General features: G+C 38.6%; 1 protein-coding gene across 2 annotated transcripts in view; it reads right to left on the bottom strand.

Annotated features, from left to right (window-relative positions):
* CXADR (CXADR cell adhesion molecule) overlaps positions 1-24935 on the bottom strand; it is a 37148-nt gene that overhangs the window by 8192 nt on the left and 4021 nt on the right. Inside the window, exons 2-7 of one of the 2 annotated variants that reach the window (XM_074902109.1) lie at positions 9414-9580; positions 8724-8928; positions 8217-8372; positions 6051-6173; positions 5579-5717; positions 5023-5209 (exon numbers count right to left, since the gene is read on the bottom strand). In XM_074902109.1, coding sequence (XP_074758210.1) covers positions 5023-5209; positions 5579-5717; positions 6051-6173; positions 8217-8372; positions 8724-8928; positions 9414-9580 — 977 coding nt within the window. Of the gene's footprint in view, positions 1-833; positions 5210-5578; positions 5718-6050; positions 6174-8216; positions 8373-8723; positions 8929-9413; positions 9581-24935 lie in introns of those variants that run through there. The other variant, XM_074902099.1, reaches the window with a different exon arrangement.

The raw sequence follows: 24935 nt of genomic DNA, 5'->3' as shown, positions 1-24935 counted from the left end.
TCTTAGAGCTCTAGAAACAGAGACAAATCAGAAGCTTCATTTTCATTAGCTTTCCTTTTGTATTTAGTTTGAAATAGAAAAAATTCCTAAAGGGTTTTCCACCAGTACTCCATTTAACTTCATATGCTTGTGCACACATGTATCAAACAGTCTTTTAATATATACACAAAGAAATGACTGCAACATCTAGCATGGTACAGGTACACATTAACATATGAAGATTGGCATACATTATAAAATATAAATATAGGCATAAATCATGAACAAATGTTGGCTAATTAGGCTTCCAGTGATATAAGCATGATGCAAGCCATTAATGCGGAGCCCATGCCAGACTTTGTTTCCTAAACCCAAGTATATGCCCAGGATGACACTGAAGAAATTGCATTAATTTTAGGTAAAATTACAAGGACAGGTATCAGTTGGTTTGCAAGGCCAAGGGCTGGGGAGTATCCCAAGTCACCTCCATTTGAATCAAAAATATGCACTTTAACTGACAATATAAAACCAAGCACTTTATCAACATGCTTTGAGTGCTGTAAACCTCCTTGTTTGAATTTTAAAAGACGAGAATTTATCAGCTTCAGGAATTTTTGGTTCTACTTAAGACATTGAGGGATGAAATTTAACCTGAAGTTCCTTTCCAGCCTCATGTTTCAGAATAACTGTTGAGATCACTCCATCATGTTTTTCAAATTGATCCCTACATCTGTGTATCTACAATTAGAAACCACAAATAAGTGCATGTTTTAAAATGCCTAAAGTTTTACTGCTCTTAGAAATTAACGGGGGGGGGAAAGCAAGAAATACAATTATTAATGCCAGCATGGTATACACAGCCATATTTATTAGTTCACTTCCAATAACATAAAGAGAAAGCTGAAGCCATACACAAGTGCTGCTTTAAAATAAAGACAGACTACTGTTTTCTCCAACAGTTTTATTTCAAAAAGTACACAAGTCTGTCATTGAACTACAGCATTTTAAAATTTTGGATTTTGTTTTTACAAACTCACTCACAATACTTGTGTTTTAAAATACCATTCCCCCAAAAGTGTGAATATAAAACCTCATACTGAAATTTGTATCAATATTCAAGTCCATGCTTCGTGCATGAGAAGTGTAACATAACATTTTGGATTCCATGAAATATTATTGCTCCAATTTCAATTGAGCTGTGCCTCAATACTAGAGGACTGATAACCAAAGTGTCCCATAAAGCACCTATCAAGTGTATAAAACAAGGTTTAAGTGACACAAAGAGTATTATGTTGACTGGAACAAAAATCTAAAGTGATCCAGAATATACACTACTAAGAACAAAATCAAAAACTTATCATGGAAACCAGTAATATACAATATTCAGCATTACAGAAAAAACTTGCAATTAAGAAGTCTTACTTGTACTATTAAGCAGGAAGCATACACCTAATATGAATGCGACTATCAGAGTTGATAAAGATGTATGCATTGTACATTTCTTTCAAAAGTCATGTTTTACCCCTCCAACAAGGCATTTCTGTGCACTACACAGTTTTGGAAGAAGTATTCATTTTTAGTTAAGGAAATTTCACACAAATACTTTTAAATATCTATTTCAGAAAGTTTATGAAAACACTTGTAATGTATAGACAAGTGTTACGTAACCTCTACAGTATTACAAGTCTAACACTTTATTCACACCATGCTAAAATTGAGGGTTTTCTTCTATATATATAGTAGTCCTCAACAGGCAAGTTTACAGTCAGGACATGAACTAGAGATTTCTTGAGTTCACTTTGAGTATTTACATAATGGTACCACCCCCACCCCACCCCTTTTTTTTTTTTTTTAATAAAATGAGACATTAAAAATGCCACCTTCTAACTGGTATATCAGCTGCCATTACTTCCTAAAAGAGTTCTGTTAGTTATCTGTAAGATCGGACACCTCACGTGTTTAACCAGCTCATCTCCTACACAGCTAGAAATCATTGTTAAACTACAGTAGCTGCTTTTGAGAATCATAAACCCAGTGTAAGTGAACAATCTATTGACAAAAGAAATAATTTATAATAGCAGTATTACGTTTTCATAGTAGTGTTGTATCCATTCAAAAAGGCATGATGATAGCAACTTGAGGTAAAGTTTACCCCAAGTCAGAGGTTTGTTATTTCAGATAAGGACTATGTCAGATTCTATTTCTTCTATTTTCCATGCAATTACATAAATACACAGACACTGTCAAGGCTGCTAAGCCTAACAGCTAGGGTCTGAGGGCATGTCATGCCATCCTTCTGTTCTGTCTATTTATTATTTTGTATTAGCTGACAGAGCATTAAGCATGTGTAAACTCTGCTCTGTATGCTTTAGTGAGATAGGTTTCTGTTTGAGTGTCCTAGGGCTTACCTGACTAAGTACAGGGTCTCAGGCCAAAAAAAAAAAACCAACAAAACACCAAACTACCACCAAAAAAAATCCTAAACCACCAAACCAAAATCAACAACAAAAAACAAACCAACAAAAAACAAAACCCACATCTGATCTCACATATGTCCACAGGTGACTAAGAACCAAATTCAGTAGGTTTGTTGCCTGGTTGCTTAGGTTTTCTCAGTCTGTGATTCAGTTTAGTTTTGTATTTAACTTGTATTTATAATAACTATACCCTTTTAATTAAGGAAGGCCTTAGTTTCAAGGTAAACAATCAGTGTATGATTAAAATTTAGGAAGTCTCTTCTACCACAATAATTGGATGCAAGAATATGTCTTCTCATCTATCGTTCTTCATAAGCATGTTTGGCACAGTTACTAAACCTATTATTTACCACACAAGTCAATCATCCATCTCATTGGTACAACTGAACAGTTTTCAGTAATATCAACACTTAGATCATAATTAGCAATTGAAGGAGTAGCTGACATTTTGAAATACAGAACAATACAGAGAGAGACACTGAAGTCACATCCAAAAATAGGCATGAAGAAGTATATAGTACATAAGAATCAAGAAATCAGATCACAGTGTCATGTTTTAAGAACTGTACCATCATCTAAGCACCTGTTTGAACAGTAAAGTTTAGGCACCAGAAATTTCATAAAAACAGAAGTTACAATCAGGCAGTTTATTGACAAGGCACACATGAAAGATAAAAAAATCTGATCTCTAACAGTATCAGTTTACAATCTAAAAAAGTCCCAAATGTGTAAAACTGTAAGTCTAGAACACTTAATAGCCATTCAAGTTTCTAAATTCAGTATGAAGGGTATGTTCTTTACATTAATAGTGCCAGCCAAAAATTGTGCACCTAACTACAGATAGGACAAGCATTTAGTAGTAAGCCAAAGAATTTATCACAGATCTATAAGCAGCTACAAAAAAGCAGACACTAAACCTAGAAGTCTGGGGAAATGTTTTCTCTCACACTGTTGCTACATAAAAATAAATCCTAACACCTTTCGACAGGCTATTCAGACATTTCCTTCATCAACAGCAGTGCCACATACTATACACCTTTAGAGTTTTCCAAAATACCTTGCAGTTTAACATCTATAGCTAGAATAAGCTGATGAGACTCCCCTCCTCCCATCCCCCCAAGCACAGGATGAAGAAGTAGAAAACAGGAAGTAAGAAAAAAAATCCACAAAGATTCAAACTGCACTAAGCTTTAAATCCAACTTCCACAGGTATCAGTCATAAGATGCTATCAAAAGTCCTTAAGTATGTAGGAAAGTAAGATAAGGAATTGTTCTGTCCTTCCTCTAATGCCTTCAGTTTGCAAAACTGGGAAGAAAGGGGTTTTTTTAATCTTGAAACAGGAGATTTGTATCAACAGTTCTCTGTATTTCCTCTCAGATTCTGACTGCATGAAACACTCTTAAAAGTCTAGAAGCCTGTTCATGATATTTAGGGCTGTTGGAAGTGGCAAGAAGAAATGAGCTTTAAACTCCTTGCAAATTCACACATAAAGATATTAGCATCTTAAGTAAAGGCTAACTACTGCTTACATGTATATGGGAAAAGATGTTTCCACAATGATGTCAGCGCAAGAGGACAGATATCAAATACCAATTACTTAACAGCTTTCATTAGAACCCCATGGAGCTTCTAGGTAATCGGTTTGGAAAAAGTAAGAGTGCTTCCTTAGAATCTAAAAAGGCTTTGGAAAATGCAAGGTACAATTAACTTAAAACCTGTATAAAGATACATGTTCATTATTACAGTTGATCTACAGATTTTAAAGCATAGACCACTACCAACAACCTGATAGGACCTCTTGCATAAGTATGAAGTTATCTGACATTACTAGATCTTGTTATTACAGAAAAATTAATGTTTCAAAGAGCTTGCAAAGTCTCCTGTCATGTTTCCACTCACTGAAATTTTAAACTCAGAATAGATTCATTAAATTAATTAAACCAAATAGGTAGTAGTCCCTGAAACAAGAGCTCAAGAGTGCTCCAAAACAAACATTACCAGGTCAAAGAACTGCATAAATACTCAGTTTGTACAGAATTCAAAGTCATCCTCAGTAGTTCAGCCCCCTGCAACTATAATCAGACAGTGGCCAAGTTCAAATATTTCTGTTATTTAAAATTGAGAATAAAGTTTCAGGAACTCTGAGGAACTTCATGGTCTACACGTGAAATGCTTTTGTTACTTCTCACTTGTGTCTCACTGTAACATATTCAGAACTGCACATTAGCTGACAGTCTCTCTTCAGCAACCTACCAGAGGTCCAAATACTTTCAGTGTCCGATATTTATTTACTTCAATGTTTTTAGCAAATAGTTCAACTGTCAAGTTTAAAATTAAAAGTGAGAATTGGTGGCTTTTCAAACTAAGTTGTTCATTTTCTTCAAGGAAATTGCATGCCATTGCTTAAATGAGGGATGGAACACAGTAGTTTTCTCTAATACTTACAATGAACACTTAAAAAACAGCATTTAAATTAATAATATTTTATACTATGGAGCCATCTTTGCTTTGTGCTGGAATCATCACAGGAACAGCTCCCATTCTACTTAAATTAGGTGCAGCTACCTTTGAAGGTGCAAAGGTTGGGTTTTGACCAGGAGTACGTTCAAAGTCTTCACTTGGGACTTGGCTATACGGAGTTTTGGTATATCCTTCCATATTTGAGGGAGACATTGAACCCAGAGAAGAACGATTGCTGCCTATGTAGCTGCGTGCTGTTGAACTGCGACTTTTTGGAGGTGGAACATCTTCTCTGAAATAAACAACAAAAAAAAAACCAGTTGCAGAAGGAGAGTCCAGTCACTGTTACTACATTGGAGCTTACAAAACAAATTTTCAGTTTGTTTCTTTCTATTCTGACACAGTAGACAAAAGAAGCTCAGATATTACTTTAAATTTTTTAAAAAATCAAGTATTCGTTGCCTTTAAAATCTTTACCATAATTAGACATAACTACCTACGCCATATTCAAAACAAAGTTCTCTGACAAGCTGTTAGTATGTTAATAAGATTTCCAGATTAAGACAGAAATCTCAACTGTTAAGTATCTTACTTGCAGAAATACACATTTAAAAGTTAATCTTCAAATAATACTGCTCAGAAGCTAGAGATATGTTGTTACCTGATATCATGATGTACTTCTTTCTCATACTTCTTCTCTCTATGCTTCTTACAACAACAGAAGACAAGAAAAGCCAGTATACAAAGACCCAGGAGAGTTCCTACAATAGCTCCAGCAATTATACCAGCTGTATTTATAGCTAGAACAGATAAATAATGTTTGTTAAGTGTCAAATTTATATAACCAACTTCTTTTCTCTTAACTCAACATTAAAACCAATGTTTCCACATGATCCAGGTTAATAGTATATCACTGAATCATAGAGGGCATGCTTCAATCACAAGCATTTAAAACAGTAGTAAGGGCTACACCTTTCTGCATAAAAAGCAACATTTTGGAAAGACTTGAAGGGGCAACCATCAGTTACAGAACAGCGTCAGGTTTTTTAAACCTTTTAGGAATTTAGAAAAACAAGATTATTCACTCTTAATACACAAACCACTATGTGACCGTTAACACAGCAAACACTTACGAGGGGTGACATTCAGCTCAACAGAACATTCATCTGTGCCAACTCTGTTCGAGGCAACACAATTGTATGTACCAGAATAGTCTTGAGAAGCATTTTTCAAGAGAAGTTCGCCTGTATTTTTATCTACAAACAACAAAAGGTAAAGGTTTATAATTTTCCAAAGTTTAATTCCATATTCAATACTACAGAATTATTAATCCAGCACATAGATGAAATCTTAACAGAAAAATACAGTATTAAAAATATCCAAATAAAACGAAAATTCTACCATACTGCAACACACTATTACTTGCAAAAGCCTTTTACCTTGTTAGAAATTTATTCCACAGCTTTTAGCTTTAATATTAAAGCCAACAGACTAATTGCTTTGTCAACAGATAGGAACAGATGATTAAAATGACCAATTCTCTAATCCTAATACAGCATTCTAAGATACAAAAGATTCACTGAATTCCAGAAGTGCTTCCTTCTCTTCTTTCTGTCTAAACCGATTCTACACAACCAGCTCAGATGTCTGCAGAACCCACGGCTCAACGTGAGGTGGATCTAACCTGAACACCACACTCCAGTGGAGGACCACTTAAGTCTAGCTATGCTGACAGAGTAGGACACAATCAGTGAAAACAAAGAGTATCTCCCCAGGGCTTTCAAAGCCATGAACAGCTACCTTTGATTCTACTAAGTGAACTCCAATTGGCTCACATGCTTTAATTGCCAGTTGATTTGCCATCAGCACCGCAAGAGACTACATCACAGGAACAAAGCACCACACAAATACTTAGCTCTTCCTGCTGAACAAGTTAGGTAGTGTCTAGATTGTTGAGAACATGTTCAGTGTCCCCAAACCTACATTCACAAGCCCAAAACAAACATTGTTTTATTGAGTTACATGCAACTTTTGCATAATTCCTCTCATTCTTGCCCGGCCCTGGTATTGCCAATTGATTTTTTTTTGTTACCATAAGACAAATTTGGGATGTGGAGAAAGAAGGGGCATAACAACAGAAACTTAAGATCTTGAGCAGTAGAGAGAAGGCCATTAAGTGATCAGCTGTTTTCTGTCAAAACAAGATTTCAAACAGCACTACCAGGAGGCAAGTTCAAACTGCAGAACAGTATGAGGTTCTTCATAAGTAGCTGATGTTTAGAGATCTGTGTTCTAAGACATTACAGATTCTAATAGACTACAAAGCTTAAAGGAAAGTAGAGAAGTTCACAGGAGTCAGTTTTTGTTTGTTTTAAATCAATTAAACTGAAGCCGTAATTGGAGTTTCCTGAGATATACATTAAGGGAAGATAGGAGTCTCCTATTAGAAAGAATCACACAACTTATTTTCTCTTCCTTAGACATCCACTTTGGCTACTCTTAGACACATGATACTACTGTGTCCTACACAGCCTGAGTTAAAATATATTTATTTGTAAGCAGTCTTAAACTGCTTCATCTGCAAGAAAAACTCACCATCTCAAGCTTTAAGCTTTTTTATAACTACAAAGAAGATTCAAAAAAAATTCCAGAACAACTTGCACAAAGACAAAACTCAGAAATTAACCTTCCACAATGAAATTCTAATAAAAATGCAATACCACCACTATAATAATTTGGAATCCATCAAAATTCAGAATATATAAAATTCTTCTGTATGTCTGCTCTTGTAAGAAGAGGGTAAGTCTTCTCTGTTACTCTTGACAACTTTTCTTCTAAAGACACGTACCCCTTTTTAAGCAAAGTTCTGTCACTTGATCAGGAATTGAATACCTCAGTTCGATCTCTAATAAAATTCAAGCTTTTGTCTCCATTTCCCTGAAGGCAGCTCTGATCACTAGCCTAGACTCTGTTCTGAGTCTTCCCCACTGTCCACTTGAGCACAAAAGAAGCCAACATCCACAAGCAAGAGAACTCACAACACTCAGGCACAGATGAGCGTGATTCTGCTGAATAATAGTAAGAATCCCAACTTAAAGCTTGAAACATTTCCCAGTATAAATTTAAAAAAATAAAAACTTGTTTCAAAATCAGTTTTATTACCCAGTGAAGGGGCAGAAGTAATATTTGTCCTGACTACTCTATACCAAGCATGAGATGCTCACAAGTCAAGATAAACCAAAAATACGAATGCAATCTTTCTTGAATATTTCAGAGTAGTAAGTAAAGTTTGACAGTACTCAGCATGGAAGTGGCAGGAAGTTCCTGTGTGCCAGATACTCTTCTCCAATCATAAGACAAAAGTGGGGATCCTTCTTGTGATGCACATTTCAAGGTGATGTCTTTTCCAATCTCCTGTGATCCTTCAACGGAACATTTAGTTCTTGCTGGCTTTACTAATAAACAAAGTATCACTGAATTAATAACGGTCACAATCAAAATGCTTACTACTTGTGTTCTAGTAGATCAGTACAGTTTGTTAAAGACTTGTGGAAAGCTTGTGGATAGATTTTCTATGAAATACAAACCAGGTGTAGAATTTTTAAAAATGTTCATTATTCTGAATATTATTCCTTTCATCCCCAGAATGTAATTATGTCCACCCCTCCCAAAACTTCAATAAAGGATGCATCACCATAGATTCAGTATGACTTTGCCCAATGGAAGTTTTCATTTTAGATATCAAAGATAGGATGGAATAAACACATAAAAATATCACTGAAAACTCAAGAAAAACATTATCTTACCATGTACAGTCAACTGTATTTTTTGGCTTTGAACTCCAGGAGCCTTCTTCACTTTGCATTGGTATGTGCCAGTGTCTGCTGACTTTAAATTCAGGATATCCAACGAACCATCACCAGATCTGGGATCAGGATTAGTAAACTGCATCCGCCCAGTCATAGCAGCATAATAATGATTATAAATCCTGTCTACAGCATACATAATTATCTATAAAAAAGAAATATGGTTCAGAAATCCATTTGGCATGTAAACATTCAAAATAATTCTGTATCTTCAGATTCTTGACAGTTTCTTCCCACTGTTTCAAACAGTCAATAGTTTTAATAGTTCAATGAGCCAAATAGTTCAATCTTCAAAATATTACCACACACAGTACTCTAATGAATAATCCAAGCAAACACCTGCCCAAGTAGCAATATGTCAGCACTGACTTCTAACTGAAAGAAAACTGTTCCAAATTGCTCTACTTTCATTATGGAAAAGCTGTCTACTAAACAGAGTCATCTTATTGCTAAGGCTTCCAAAGAAAGGGAAGAGTTAATAACTAAAAGAGTTAAAATATTCAAAGTTAAATCCTCATAAATCAGTTTTCAATCAGGAGAACACTGCAGGTAAAAAGGCATAGTTTGTTTGCTGGAAATGAAGTGTATTTGAGAGTTCTTCTTTAGAACACCAAAAAAATCTCTACTTACTATTTGTTCCTTCTTTTGATTATCTGCTGGTATCAATACCCACTCAATATCTAGTGGGCCTTCATCTTCTTCTGAGAGTACAAAAGTACATGGCAATGTAACTTTCTCTCCTTGTGCTGTTTCAAATGATTTTTCAGCTGAAGTTATACTTAGGCTTCTTGTTAGACCTATAAAAATATATTTTTGTGTTTTAAGATCACTTCACATGCAGTTTTCCTTGTAAGTGTTCTATTACATATTAGCATATATTCAAATCCATCATATATTTTTCCCATATAGAAATCATGCCATTAGTCAGACTGTTCACCGCATAAGAAATTCTGTGCAGTATGTCGTTGAACACAAAGTCATGTACTGTTCATTTGGTATCATATCTAACAGGCAGTTACATCTTTCGAACCATGTAATTTTTTTTGTACAATTCAAGTCCCATATGAAGCTAAACCAGAAATTTTCAACAGCAGGTTTTTCAAGTTATTAGATAATCACCTTACCTTACCACTACTCACTCACTGTAAAATGAAATCAGGGAACAGATGAAGTCTGCCAGGATGGACAGAACTGTTGTGAAGTCCTGGGTTAGATCAAGTTAAGTTACTCTGCCTTGAGGTATAAGGGCTCCTCTACCTACAGTGAGTGGACAAATGAATCCTTTCCAAAAATCTCAATTAGTTTTTTAGATTTGTTCACCTTTTCTGCTTGTCTTACTCCTCAAAAAAGGCTGCGTAAACATTATCTGCGTGCCTCTAAGCAAAACACGTTTCCAAACAAGTCTTCCTCAATTCAGCACTGAAAAAGAATCTATATAGCGACACAGACTTACTCAGAAGGCCTGAAGCAAGATTCCCCTTATTTTAAAACAAACATAGGTTTCCCTCATCAAACCTACAGACCCATACATCAAAGCCAGGAAGTGGAAAGCTCCCTTTGTTCATTATGGAACCATGTTTGACACTTGCACATCCACTGTTTTGTCCACGTTGCTGGTAGCAAGCTTGGATTTTCACCGTCGTTTTATGTGTTCAGGTTGTTGCCCATCATAGCTAGACAGTCACACAGGTGTTGGCACTGTCACAACAAATTCAAGGCCACAAGAGTGGCCAGTGTAAAGAAAATAGATCTTTAGGTTCCTCTGTAGAATCACTGCCTCAGATGAAATAAAATTTGAAATTACTATAAATAATGCATTTATGGTCTAACTTGCACTTCTGTGCTAGCTCAAATTATTATCTAACTTGCACTTCTCCATATAATAGAGAAGCTGTGTGCATTTCTGCAGTACATCAGACTGCAACAACTATCATTCTACTACCAAAATTTTGCTCTGCATCAAAACTTTGGATACTCCTGATATCCAAACACAGGGATCTTTAACAGACCTTTAAAAAAAAAAAATTAGAAAGAGAAAGCACCTGACATACTAAATTCCAAACAAAAGCCTGCAAGAAAAGACCTTCACAATTGTTAATTACAAACATACAGTTACAAGTTAGGTAGGACTATTTTGTTTCCTGCCATTCATGGTATTACTTGGTATGGCATTACCTTCATTCCAGGAAAAACAAAACAACAAAACAACACTCACACCACGAAACATCAATTTGAGGTATGACAGATTTAGGTGCAATGTTTCTCACCAACCCATGTACATATTTTCAGAGATAATTCTAACAGGTTTGTATCACCTTTTATGAACACAGTAAACATATCTGAGCAACTCATTCTCTGCTACTAGGTTGAATCAATACTATTTCCTAAATGATACTGATCTCCATGAATACCGGCTGACTTGCTACCTACCCCTTTCTAAAGGATCTTTACAGACTTCCAAACTACCCATTCTAAACCTCCTAAAAAGGTCATTTGACTAATGAAATACATTACTGCAATCCTTCAGTTTGGTCAGCTTTGCATAAACAAAGACAATATTACTACCAGCCATCATCTCTAGAAACAGGTACATTCAGAATACATACGTACTTCCATAAAGCATAGTAGCAAAGAACAAAAATTTCTAATCTGTTTTCCATATTCTTCTGTTCCCCCCTCCCCCACTACCTCTTTAGGGAACTGTAATACAATATTCTCAAGTTCACCTCCAAATTGCATTTCTGCATTTTCATTTACTGTATTAAATAAGTGAAATGGGATGTCAAGTACAGTTTAGTGAGTGATGATGAAATACATTACATTACTTCCTTAAAAGCCCCAAATCTATAACCTGGGAAATTAAAATCTTTCATTCTGAAGTAAGAGTTAATCACTGAAGCAGTACTTCTGCTTCCTGACAGCATCTCCAATAACAGTGAATTTGCCATTTGAAGTTCCACAACAGATGACCACAGAACACACAGTTGCTTTCCCCTCCCCGCAAGGGGACCTGCTGAGGATTTCACAAAATGCTCAGTAATTCAGGTAAGAGAAACACAATGACATCTGCCTCTTCACATGGGGTAGTGGGTAACCAAATTAATACTTTGGAGATGGTACAACACATCTGCACTACTGAAATGTATAAAACCTCTGATTTTTATTGATACCTGCTGAAACACACAACATGGCAGAAAAACTGAACAGATGAGTATACAAAGAATCACAGAATTGTCTAGGTTGGAAAAAACCTTTAAGATCATCCAGTCCAACCATTAACCCAACACTGACAGTTCCCAACTACACCATATCCCTCAGCGCTATGTCAACTACTCTTAAACACCTCCAGGGGTGGGGACTCCACCACCTCCCTGGGCAGCCCATTCCAACACCCAACAACCCCTTCTGGAAAGAAATGCTTCCTAATATCCAGTCTAAACCTTCCCTGGCGCAACTTGAGGCCATTACCTCTTGTCCTGTCGCTTACTACTTGTTTAAAGAGGCTCATCCCCAGGTCTCTGCAGCCTCCTTTCAGGCAGCTGTAGAGGGTGATGAGGTCTCCCCTCAGCCTCCTCTTCTCCAGACTAAACACCCCCAGTTCCCTCAGCCGCTCCCCGTACGACCTGTGCTCCAGACCCTGCACCAGCTCTGTTCCCCTTCTCTGGACACGCTCGAGTCATTCAGTGTCCTTTTTGGAGTGAGGGGCCCAAAACTGAACACAGGAATCGAGGGGCGGCCTCACCAGTGCCGAGTACAGGGGTCAGATCCCTTCCCTGTCCCTGCTGGCCACGCTAGTGCTGACACAAGCCAGGATGACATTGGCCTTCTTGGCCACCTGGGCACACTGCTGGCTCCTCTTCAGCCGGCTGTCAATCAACACCCCCAGGTCCCTCTCTGACTGGCAAATTCATATAATAATCTTTTAGACTGTAATTTTCTAAACAAACAGGACTTAAACAATCAATGTTCTATTTCTCTCTCTCGTGCCATTACTTGCTCATCTCTGTGACAATTTTATACAAATACAAAAGCAGAAGTAGCAGTCCAGTGCAACCAGAAGTCCCTGAAGCTATTAATTTGTTCTGACATAGCTAAGAAGCATTAGATTCTTCCACTATCTCTTGCCTCTTCATTGCCAGACAACTCCATGCGAGTATAGTTTCAAAGTGGACACTACACACAACGTTTTTCATTCAGATGGCAGAACACAGAGAGGGTTCTCACTGGGAATAAGGAAGAAAAATCACGTTAAAAGCTGGAAGTACCACATTTCAGAGACACGTGCCTAGGAAACTAGGCTCCAACAGTTCTGCCTATCACATGGCAGCTTGCTTAAAGTGCTTTAAAAGCCACAAATTGCAAACAGTTCAGTCTCAGCTTCTGCTACAGCACTCATTTCTCTAATCCAAAGCATATGAAACAACATAGTAACCATAAATCAAATAAAACCAGAACCCAAGAGCCTAAAGTGACTTACCAGAAATTTATCCCACATAGAAGACTGTCACAAAAATTTAAAGTACGAGTAGTATGTTCATGCACATTGACTGCACAAACATGTCAAAGAAGATGGAAACATGAACCTCAGGATAGCTCTCAACAATCATTCCTGCATATGAAGTTTGCATCACACAGTAGCTGATATGGGAGGTACCCAAACACTGGTCTGAGCCTTCTAAATCTCAGAGATTTTTCATAAATCTCAATTCCTTTCTTACTGCATGTCTCCCAGCACCTCATTTTTATTATACTAGTGCTCCACAGTCTCTTACACTAAGAATACAAGTATATGAAGCTATTTTCCACTTACTCTTTTTTTTTGCCAACATTACAATAACAGGCAGAAGTAGCAAGCATCTCAAGGTAGGAGTCAGAACTAGCTGGGTTTAAACTAAGCATCATCAATACGAGGGAGTGGCAGGTAATACTTGTTTGAGATTCCCTTCTGCAGAGGAGACACACACATCTGCTACCAGATATGCTGGTGAAGGTGGTTTGGCCAGATTCAACACATTAAAGAGCTTGCCAAGGGTCCTCCAACAAATTCTGCAAGTTAGCAACTCGCTACAGGACTGGCACTGCAGGCAGTGCTTTAATTTTTAAGGCCACAAATGCTCGTGAGAAATGAAGACTGCCAAGTTAGAGATGGGATCCACTTGACAAAGTGGCTTAGGAACATCCTCATCAAATCTGGTGACGATCACTTTAAATGAGGTGTCTATCAGGGAATGGCGATAGAACTTTGCAGTTAAAGGAGGGAAATAGAGATTAAGACATGTTAAGGACATGAGTCAAGTTGATGGAAGGAAGAGACCTTGACAAGGATAAAACACGTTGAAAGGGGAATGACCTCAAGTGCCTGTACACAGAAATACAACACCAGAGTAACTGAGACATGTGGGACAGCTCACACCACTGGAAGGGCAGGCTGACCTATTCAGTGAGTAGAATTCTGTGGGACCCAGTTCTGACAGGCAAGAGAGCTCAAGAAAGCTGACGGGTGTTTAAGGGCGACTGCTTAAAACCACACAAAAAGTACATCCCAACACCTGGGAAAACAAGCAGATCAATCAGCAGGTCAGCCTAAGGAAGAAGCAAGAACACTCTACAAAAGGAGGAATACAGAAATATTGCCCAGGCCTGCAGCATCCCTGCTAGGGAAGTCAAACCACAACCAAAGGTGAAAGCCACAAGGGACTTCAGTGCAACATGAAAAGCTTCTACTAGTACATGAGCAGTAAAGAATCAAAAAAGGAAAACAGGACAGGTGATTTAGTGGCAGCTGACACAGATAAGACCAAAATACCCAGTGTTGACTCTGCTTGGAGCAGAAAGTTGAATGACTGAGGTCATGTCCAACACAAACAATTCTGTAACTGCATTAAAGATCTGTATGAAGCCAATGCATAGTGACAAGATGGGAAAACTTGAAAAAGATGTCAAGTGTCACCTCCTTCAGTTTCCACTCAGATGGGGAAGATTCAATTTTTTTTCACTCCCCTAGAATGCTCCTCAAAGCATGAGTGGATCAACGGTGGCATCTAACTGCTAGTACATGACAGGCAGATATTTTATCAAGCCAAGTGAAGATCTGTATTTGTTTTGATTAGCAAGCTTTCATGGACAAAATTTCAGACCTTTTTCAGTCTTGTTTTAACACACCAGAAAGATGAGGGGTTCCTCCAGTCAGTTATACTGCTTATTCAGAGATGTTTAGTATTAAAATATCTAATTTTTCATTGCAGCAAACAGGTCACTTCAAAGCTTAGACTCAGAAGCATGCAACAGATTCTCAGAAAACAACTGAAAACGATCAATATAAAAGTGCAATCGATCCAAATGGATGTATATTGTTCTCCAGATATTATGCAAGGAGAATACATACCATATACGTTGTGGCAAATAGAAGAATGAACCTTTGCGACTGGGTGAGAAGAGACAAGTACCATTCCTCAATGCAGAATAGTAAGTATTATCCCTTATAAAAGTTTATATCAGAAGAAGGTAAGAGGTCAATATGTATTTTGGACTCTGAGTATTCAGATTTGAGTTTCTTAATGTGGAATAAAGTACTCTTTCTCCGGGAAACTTTAGAGAGCATTGCAAACTATATCTGCATGACTGAACAAGCTTTCTGCATGATTTCTAAAGGGGTGAAAACCCGTATACCATCTTTAGAGAAACTATTTCCTTATGAATATCTGGACATACTTTCAAATACCACTGAAAGGGAACACACTTGAGCAAACTACATGATTAATATTTTTAAAGAATAATCTAGGGAAAATTAAATATTTTGATAGAATTTGATGGAAACTGTTTTCTAGTATGAAAGAGTCCTCAACACAGAAAGCAGACAAAAAATTAAAATGCAGCTTTTTTCATTTCAACACAAATCCTAGCAGAGCTGTGATCTATAGTAACAAATGACAGAAAACAGATTTTCATTAGATTAATTACTTATGCATTTAGTATATTTTTATTTAAATTTTAAAAGTTACAAATTCAGGATACACTGAAATTCTGGATTGCTGGCTTACACAAATTTAAGTGTAAATTTAAACTTGGCGAGAATATTTCTGGCATCAGATAGGGCTATATTACAGAAGTGTGATGTATCCCTAACTGGGTAATAATACACAGGGCAGGAACACACTCAGCCAGAACAGTAGAAAGTATGGCAGCTGACATACACCAACAGGCCAGGGTAGGGGAGGTGCTCCACGAAGGGAGGACTCCCGTCAGGTTCAAACCCATGTCTGAAATGGCAGTCACTAAGGAGCACAACTGGAAAGCAGCACAGACTGCTTCTACTTGGGGTAGGAGTTGAATTCAAAGATGATGCTGTACTTTAAGCTATATGTGATTTCTCTGCAGCCTTCATTTGCACAGTACTTCAAATTTATTAGCAGGCTCTCCAGAAACCATCTTGTCTGCCAATACCTGCTTGTAAACAAGGAATGGCTATAGACACATAAATGCTATTCTTCACAGAGTGACACCTTAAGAAGTAAATAACAATGACAACCAGAAATGCACGTTAGTTCTTTGAGAGATATGAGCTATAAAATTAACTTCAGCTAAAAAAATTAGCTTCAGCTTAAACTCTTCTTTCAAATACAGATTTTAGATGTACCTGTGATCAAATCTCTTCAGTGGCAAACTTCAGACTCAAGAACTGACTCCCCACTATCCCCATTTTATTTCTGCATATGCCTCTTATCCACAGTTAATCTTTTTTTTTTTTCAGCTAGCTCTAACCATATTATAAAACAAAGTTCCCCAACTCTCCCCTTTCCCATCTCCACTCAGAGAGAAGTTCTAAAATGTCTTATTTCAAAACTGTATTTCTGAAATAAGGCCCTGGAGAACAGAGGGAGTCAACTGAAGTTTACACCCTTGGCAAGTAGGAAGTGCACACCAAGGTAGGTACCCATTGAGGAGTGCCTAGCTGAGGGAGACTTCTCAGTGTTTGTCTTTGTGCCAGTAAGTTTCCTTCATGGCTGAAATCTCCACAAAAAGCCAGCATCTCACAATCTTCTGCCTCCTTACTACACAAAACTTCAGTATCCTCAAGTAATGCCAAAACAAGCCTCTGCAAGGTAGGGTGCTGCTAACGAAGTAACTGAATTAAAAGCTGCCTTTGCAAAAATAGAGGGGAAAGAATACTTGACATTACTCACTTTAGTGATTTTTACAGCACCCAGGCGCTGAGTCACATCAGCACAGTAAAGACAGCCACAAGCTGCAGTGTCCTTATGCTGTTTTGCCACAGTTTATCAAAACTGTGCCACAAACCGAATTCTAGCTTTACCAGTGAGACCCCCAAAAGGCCAAAAAAGCCTAGCTTCAGATATGGGTTCTCACAGTTATCAGCATCTTACCTCCAACATCAAAACCAAGGCCCCATTACAGTCATAGCTTTCAAGAAGTTGGGCCAAAACCGCTATGAAACCTGGGTGCATCCAACTTTCCACATCTCATAAACCCTGTAACTTCTGGCAAGTGTCATCATGCCACAAAAGATCCTGGAAACATCATCTCCCTAGTCCTGATGAGGTCTAACACAGATTAAGGCAGAGTTAACCCCACTTCAGTTTCTGCACAAGTTATATCAGGCTTCAGAAGTTCAGGCTGAGCAGCTTAGGGGGACAGAAAGTGAAGAAAATAAGTCAATTACAGTTTTTCAATCAGCTCTACTCATACTTATTTTCTCAACTTCACTGTTTTTCCATGGGACACATGACATGGAGCAACACAAAGAAAGGTTACTAAAGAGCCTTCTTTAACTTAGTAAACATGAAAGGAACAATGGCAATAAAGAAGAAAAGAAGTTTAATAGAAGGATAAAAAAATTAGTTGTCTTCCCTTTAAAAAGTAGATTCAACATATCTGGGAACTTCTGACATGAGAATAAAGCTCAAAAATTCTCTTTTACAGCCAAAATACACAGATATTCTCATCAAATGTTTCAGGACATAATCTAAAATACATATTAACGTCCTATTAATTTAGTCAGGTATCTAGGTACTGAAGAACACTTAATCTTCACAGCAACCTCACCTCAGGTAATAAAGAGATGAGGGAGAGGAGTAAGCAAGCAACTGACAATGAACTAACAAAAGCTAGATTACAGTGCAGCAGTGAATAAAATGGGAAAAGAAAAAAATGGCACAGCATTACTGCACTTGAATCTATACTGCATATGTATCCAAAGAGCAGGTTTGGTATTTAGTCTGTAGACCTCTACAGAGAATTCAGATTTTTAGGATAATCCACTGCTGATAAAGGCAAATCGCAAAGCTTTTCCTAACAAAGTACTGTCCTGCTAGTATCAAAAGGGTTAAACGGTTCATGTTTTATATGCTCCACAGACCAGATTTTTCCTATGCTTGATACTAATGGTGGTTATGATACAATGCTGCAATACAGATTTCATAGAAATGCACAGTTCATAGTAAGGAGCAAAAAAAAAAAACAACCCACACCATCTTAGCAAAAGCATCAAGCACTTCTAAATCTAACATTTCCAAAGCTACTGACATTAACATACTACATATCCCTCTACTTAAACCTCAAAAAGGCCCAATGCAAAAAGGTTAGAGAGAAAATAAAAACTTGCACCTCTATAATAGCCTAAATCCTCTATACAGAACACTGATTAATCCCTGAAGAGAGAGATTTAACATTCAGACAAAAGATGATCACACCTGCATTTCATACCTCCCAGCATAGTGCTCTCCAAACTAGTGAGAGTCACAGATCTTACTGAAGCCCTTCTACTATGCAGAAAAGTTTATGGACCCAAAGAAAGTAAAGAAGAGATTGGATCCCAGTCCTTACTTCAGTCTCCTCCTTCCTAGTTCATTTAGACCCAGACTAAACATAAACATAATTCAGGAAACTAAATCCACAAAGCTATTCCTGGAGAAAAGAACTTGAGTTTTATACAGGCACCTAGCGTTAGTAGAGGCACCTGTTGAGTTTGTATGGCAGGGTTTTGGTAGCAGGGGAGGGGCTACAGAGGTGGCTCCTGTGAGAAGCTGCTAGAAACTGCCCCAACCTTCCCCCCTGCCAAGTCAGACCCACATCTGGCCAAGACCAACCCTCCGTAATAACATATTTAAGGGAAACCTGAGAAGAGGAGGAGCTGTGAGTGATATACCTATGCAAACAGTGAGGTCAGTGGAAGAAAGGAGGAGGGAGAGGTACACCGGAACAGATCCCCTGCAGCCTGCGGTGAGAGGGCGGGCTGTGCCCCTGCAGCCCATGGAGGTCACCGGCAGAGCAGATGCCCACCTGCAGCCCGTGGAGGAACCCATGCCAGAGCAGGTGGCTGCGCCCAAAGGTGACCAGAGCTCTGAGGGAAGAGGCCCCCGCTGGAGCAGTCTGTTCCTGAAGGACTGTAACCCGCAGCAGGAGACCCATGCTGGGTAATTCATGAAGAGCTGCAGCCTGTGGGAAGGACTCACAGTGTAGAAGTTCGTGGAGGACTGTCACCTGTGAGAGGGACCCCACGCTGGAGCAGGGGAAGAGTATGAGGAGTCCTCCCCTGAGGAGGAAGGAGCAGTAGAAATAACAGGTGATGAACCAACAGCAACCCCCATCCCCTGCACCACTGGGAGGGAGTAGGTAGAGGAACAAGGAGCAAAGCTGAGCTCAGGGAGGGGTGGAGGAAAAGTGTTTTTAAGATGTGGTTGTATTTCTCACTGTTCTACGCTGATTTGATTGATAAATTAACTGGTAGAAAACTAAATTTATATTCGTTTCCTTCCCAAAATGCGCCTGTCTTTTGCCCATGACCATAATTGGTGAGTCATCCCTCCCTGTCCCTGTCTTGATCCCCAAGCCTTTTGTTATATTTTCTCTTCTGCATTCTACTGGGGAGGAGTGAGCAAGCGGCTGCATGGTGCTCAGTTACCCTCTGGGCTTAAACCACAACAAGACAAGATTTTAAATTCCTCTCCTTCACATTTCATTTCTGCTGCCCTACCAATAGCACAATGAAGCTGAGTGACCAAACTCCCAGAGCTCTGGTCTGGTTTTCAGGGCATTTCTTCCACAGGTGGTACAGCTAAAAGACTTACGTGCTTGGAGAAAGGTTCTACCATAAACTACAAAGAGAAGGCTGATGAAATAGCAGGAGCACTTAAAGAAAAATACAGGGAAAAAAACGCATGTCAGAATAAGTCTGGAAAAGTTCTACCACCTGAGTAGTCAACCCTGTTGCTGCTGCTGGGTCTCAAAACAGCGGCTTCACTTCCTCTGAGCAAATGGAGGGGGAAGCACCAGTTTTCTGAGGCACATTTACTGGGCAAAGTCTTCCAAGTTGTACTTACCCTTAAAGTAACCAGTGTGACATTACTTCTTCAGATCATGGATTTACTTTCTCCCTGCCTATTTCTGACTCTTCATTTTTCATCTGCTTCCACAGTTAAAAAGGACTCCACTACTAAGTTTTATATTCCTTTTTATTGTCTTATCCCCAGACTCACAGAAGAAACATCATTTTGAAGTCTGATCAGTTCCAAAAATGGAAGTTTTGCCACTCTAAGCTCAGAGTTTCTGCAGAACAGCTCAAAAAGACTTACTCCCCTTCAGAATACCACAAACACAATCTTAAGGTGATCTGCTTTGAACAGAAGCCAAAGCTGAAGCAATCCTGCATTGGTCTAGCCTGAAAAATATGACAAAATACATCAATTCAACAGTAACCATTAAGTTACTGAGTATCTACCAGAGTTCACCTGAATCCACATATCCTCTGTCAAATCACACAAGAAGAAAAAAAAAAAAAATAGGAAACAGGCTAAGCATACTTCTTCGAAGAGAAAGAAAAAAAAAAGCTCTTTCAGTCTGGATGTTCTCAGACAGCATCAAATACCTAGCTTTAATTCATGAAGTGTTGCATATCTGTGCCCCAGTTTAAAACATACTGTAGAACTGAGTTAGAAGTTACTCATCCTCCCAATCTAATAAAAAAATTCTTAATTTAAGACTCATTATCAACAGAACTACAAATGACCCCAACACTGCAAATACAGAGCATGAATTTCATCCCCAACCACAATTCACTGAGATCAACTGGAATAGCTGTGCAACTAAGAAAACCTAAAAATCAGGGGCTAAAGCTTTATTGATCTTTTACATTTCCCCCCCCAACTTTCGCTTTTTCCCTGACATCTCCTTTGCTTTCAGATTCTACCCAACATACCTTCCCTTTTACAACTGTCCTTGTGCTCCTTACTTGTTCAGCACATTCTTGAAGCTTTTTTGTTGCTAAACCCAAAGTCACCAGCCGAGTATCCTAGCAACTGCAGCAGTTGATGACCTTAGTGCTTATCAAGTTGAGAGAGGAAGCATTTGTATCTCATTACTGAAGAAAAGGATATGCTTTTGGAGGAGGTCAACAGAAAGGGTGAGGGAATATTGTAACATAAATTTTAAACACAGCAGTACTGTTTAGCCCAACATCTACAGAAGATCACCAAGTTCTGAGTTTTAATGCTTGGTCACATTTAAATGATCCACCATGACCTAATTCAACCTGCAGTATTAAGGGAATGACAACTAGAATACTTTGGACTTGCTGAGGTCCTGCCTTCTTGTCCTCAGGTTTGATCCTGTCATCTCCCTTTACGCCAGTACAACACTTTATGCAAAAAGGCAGAAAGCCAGAACAACGAGTTGCCTTCCCTAAAAACTGACTCTGCATGGGAAGTTTCGCTTTTTCTCTCCTGATGGGGTTTCTCCAGACGCGTGTCCCCCACACACAAGGTATGTGGTGGGAACACAAAACCAAAGACAGAAAAGCTGTGAGGCTGACCTTGCCTCGACAAGGATTTGCTTGCACTGTCAAGGAGCCCTACCCACAGAGAGCAATTCCACATTACACCTACACCTGCCACACTGCTGCTGGCTCTCAGAGCGAGCAGCACTGCGCAGCCACAATGTGGTTTGAATTGGTGAAATCCCCCAATAGGAAAATAACATACAGAAGAAAACTTTTTTTGGAGTATCAGATGAATGGACTCACGCAGCAGCTGCACGATGATGCTCTAAGAAGGGAGGGAAGAAGGAACCCAACACAATCGCTGGAGGTAGCAACAACCTCAATAATCACATGAAGTTACACCAGACGTAACTACATCACATCTGTAACACCCCTAGGAGTAACGTGAAACTACCTTTGGAGTCTGCACTTAAGAGCCATTAAGGAACCATCTAGAAACAGTATTAGGTGTAATATGAAATGAGGGCCAATTCTTACAAAGACTTTTTCCAGTAAAAGAAAAAAAAAATCAGAACCCAAATCCTGACATGACTTACACAAAAGCCTGTCCCTCCTCTACCAAGTCTATGTCAACTGCACACGTTGTTTTTGCTTTTAGCCCTGCAAGTCTGTTATTTTCCCATTGCATACTGACATTGAAGGTTTATACAGTCATTAAGCAATCAAGTCACATGATTGGGTTTTTTCCTACCAATTCGATGGCATTTAAAAGGAAACTGAATGAAGCAGCCCTGTTGCAGTGTGAATGTAGTAGGTACATCTGTCAGTCAATCCGTCAGGGAGTTAAGTACAGTCAAACACTTAACTGAGCATATTATTTTCACTTGAGTAAAGGGGTTGTGGCTCTTCCAAGCTACTGAACAAGCAGTGCTTTTTCTTACCACATGCAAGTTTTGCATTAAGACTGAAAAATTATGTTATTCACGGTTGGGTTTTTTGGCTTGGGGTTGTTTTGTTGTTGCTGGTTTTTTTAAATAAAAAGGTGAAGCATCACAATGACAGAAGGAAGTAGCCGTGTGCCTGCTCTTGCTTCCCTCCCTGCCCCTTCCCCACATAAGAAACAGCCAGAAAGAAATCAGCTCAAAGAATCAGAATAGCCACCCTAAATAGCCACAAAGTTAACTAGTCATTTAAAAATTTAGGGAGGCTTTTAAAATACATATACACACACACATTATCTTTACATGCCTTAAAACAACTGAGATTAAGCATTCCTTGTATCTTATGCTGTTAATACATCTAAAAGGAAGAACTGAAAACAGAATCAGTGAACATATGACATTTCAATTCCTTATACAAACTTACTCAACACATGTTAACACAGTTGTGAATTTATGAAATTCTCATCCTTCCTTCTATGCATACCAAATATTTCTTGTTGATTACTCATCTTTCAGCATACTAAGTGCTGGTTTTCACCATAGGGCATGAAAAAACGTATCTATTAAAAAAATTTGGCAGCAAGCGGAACTCCAAAATTGTGACCATCGAATACCTCAGATGCTTCTTAACAGCAGCTGAAGGACATCACAGTACTGGTGAATGGCTCCTGCCTACAGCCAGGTAAAGCTCCAAATCTTGCCTCTCTGTCATATCACGAGTTTTGAATATATGATCCAGGAAGTAGGTGACATATATATATATAGTATAGTAATATACTCCACTTCTGTGGGTCCAGGGTTCCAGCTGACTCATTTGTTACAATTCTGACTCGATCTCATTGAGTTGGATCAGGGAAAGGAACAGGTGGAAAACTAACCTTACAAAAACTGAATATTTTTCTGACTTTGAAACTCCCTGAACTGGCTCGCCATGGAGCCAGATGAATGCCAGGTACAGCATGAAATGGGATGCAAAAATAATCTTTGAGGTAACATCCAGCCATTCAACTGATGGTCTGACTTAAGTGGTGTGTGTAGTCAGACTCCCCAGCTAAGCTCCCCCCAGGCCAAGGTTATACAGACATTTCTCGCCTATGGGAAAACACTGATCAAGCAGAATGGGTTTTCCTCCCAATGCTCTTCTGCCATCCTTCCTGTCGCTCGTTCCTGCCCTGTACCAGGACAGGTTGTTGGTAAAAGTAATTTTTGTTTCAAATAATGAAATCTAACCAGTTAAAAAAAAATTAATGGAAGTTTTAAGAAGCTTCAACGTAGACCCATTCACTGCACACTCACATCATCAGTGCAGTAAAGGAAATGACCAGCCAGGATTGCAGGGGCCGCTTATGTTCAAGCTCCTACTGAAAAAGGTTACCACAGAACTATAGCTTCACTGCCACTTACTCCCATGGTAACAGGCTGAAGTGGCTTTTATTTTAATCAGACACTGAAAGATGCAAACTTGTAAAAAGAGGAATTCCCTAAAATGAGAAAAAGGGGAGGGGGGGGGGGAAAAAAGGAAAAAAGAGCAACTAAATTGATACAAAGCGGAGGGGGAGCATTCTTACAATCTGGTGAGCCACACAACTGTTGAAATTTTTCTTTATGAGTCACATGGTATCTAAAAGCTTCATTAAATGAACCAGAGGTTACAAGAACAGAATCCCTGCCATTACAGCTTACAAATGTATGCAAGCCACAAACGATTAAATTAGCTAGGAAGTACAATGAAACAATACTAGTCCCAAAACCAAGTTCCCTAGTCTGTACAAATCTCTGTAGGCACTGTAGCAAATTAGATTTAAAATGCCCTGATACTGAGGCAGATTTGAAGATATTTACAAGGAATTTCTTGAAATACAAATGGAATCAGTAGCAAAGCATACAAGTGCTCATATGAAAATGTATGTTTTGTAAAGCAGCAATAGAAGCTAAACCATACATTTAGGGCCGGTAGTTTCATCTCTATATTAAGCAGACTTGGTTTTGGAAGAGACTATGACAAGCATTGGATGTGAAGACAGACAGGCTGCTGAAATTTGATGCAACACAGGGGAAGCAAGAAGCAAGGGGGGGGGGGGGGGTGTGGAAGTCAGAGAACACCAAAATTACAAGCTATAATAATCTCTGGAGTAGCATTCTGAATGCGTAAAATACCTTCTGATAAACACAGACTAGCTAAAGCAAAATTACTAATTCAAATCTTACAGTGTCATAGCTGTAACTAGTAACAAGTAACTAGTTGATCAAGCCATCTCTGGTTAAAGTTTTTCATACTTCTTGAAACACTAAGATCTGGGAAACCTAGGAAAGGAGCCCTGATCTTCAGGTAACTTTTCATGTCAGTGGACACTTAGAAAGAACTTGAACTCTGCAACTTGTTACAATTACTCCCAAGGGATGAAACTTACCAGGTTTAGTAATTAAAGAGACTGGGACAGGAATGATCATTTAACTCCTGTGGTAGTCAAATTCCTA

The sequence above is a fragment of the Athene noctua genome, chromosome 1 (assembly GCF_965140245.1).
Source record: "Athene noctua chromosome 1, bAthNoc1.hap1.1, whole genome shotgun sequence".
Lineage (NCBI taxonomy): Eukaryota > Metazoa > Chordata > Aves > Strigiformes > Strigidae > Athene > Athene noctua.
Note: the sequence above shows the minus strand (reverse complement) of the source record. Positions and strands in the feature narration are given on the sequence as shown.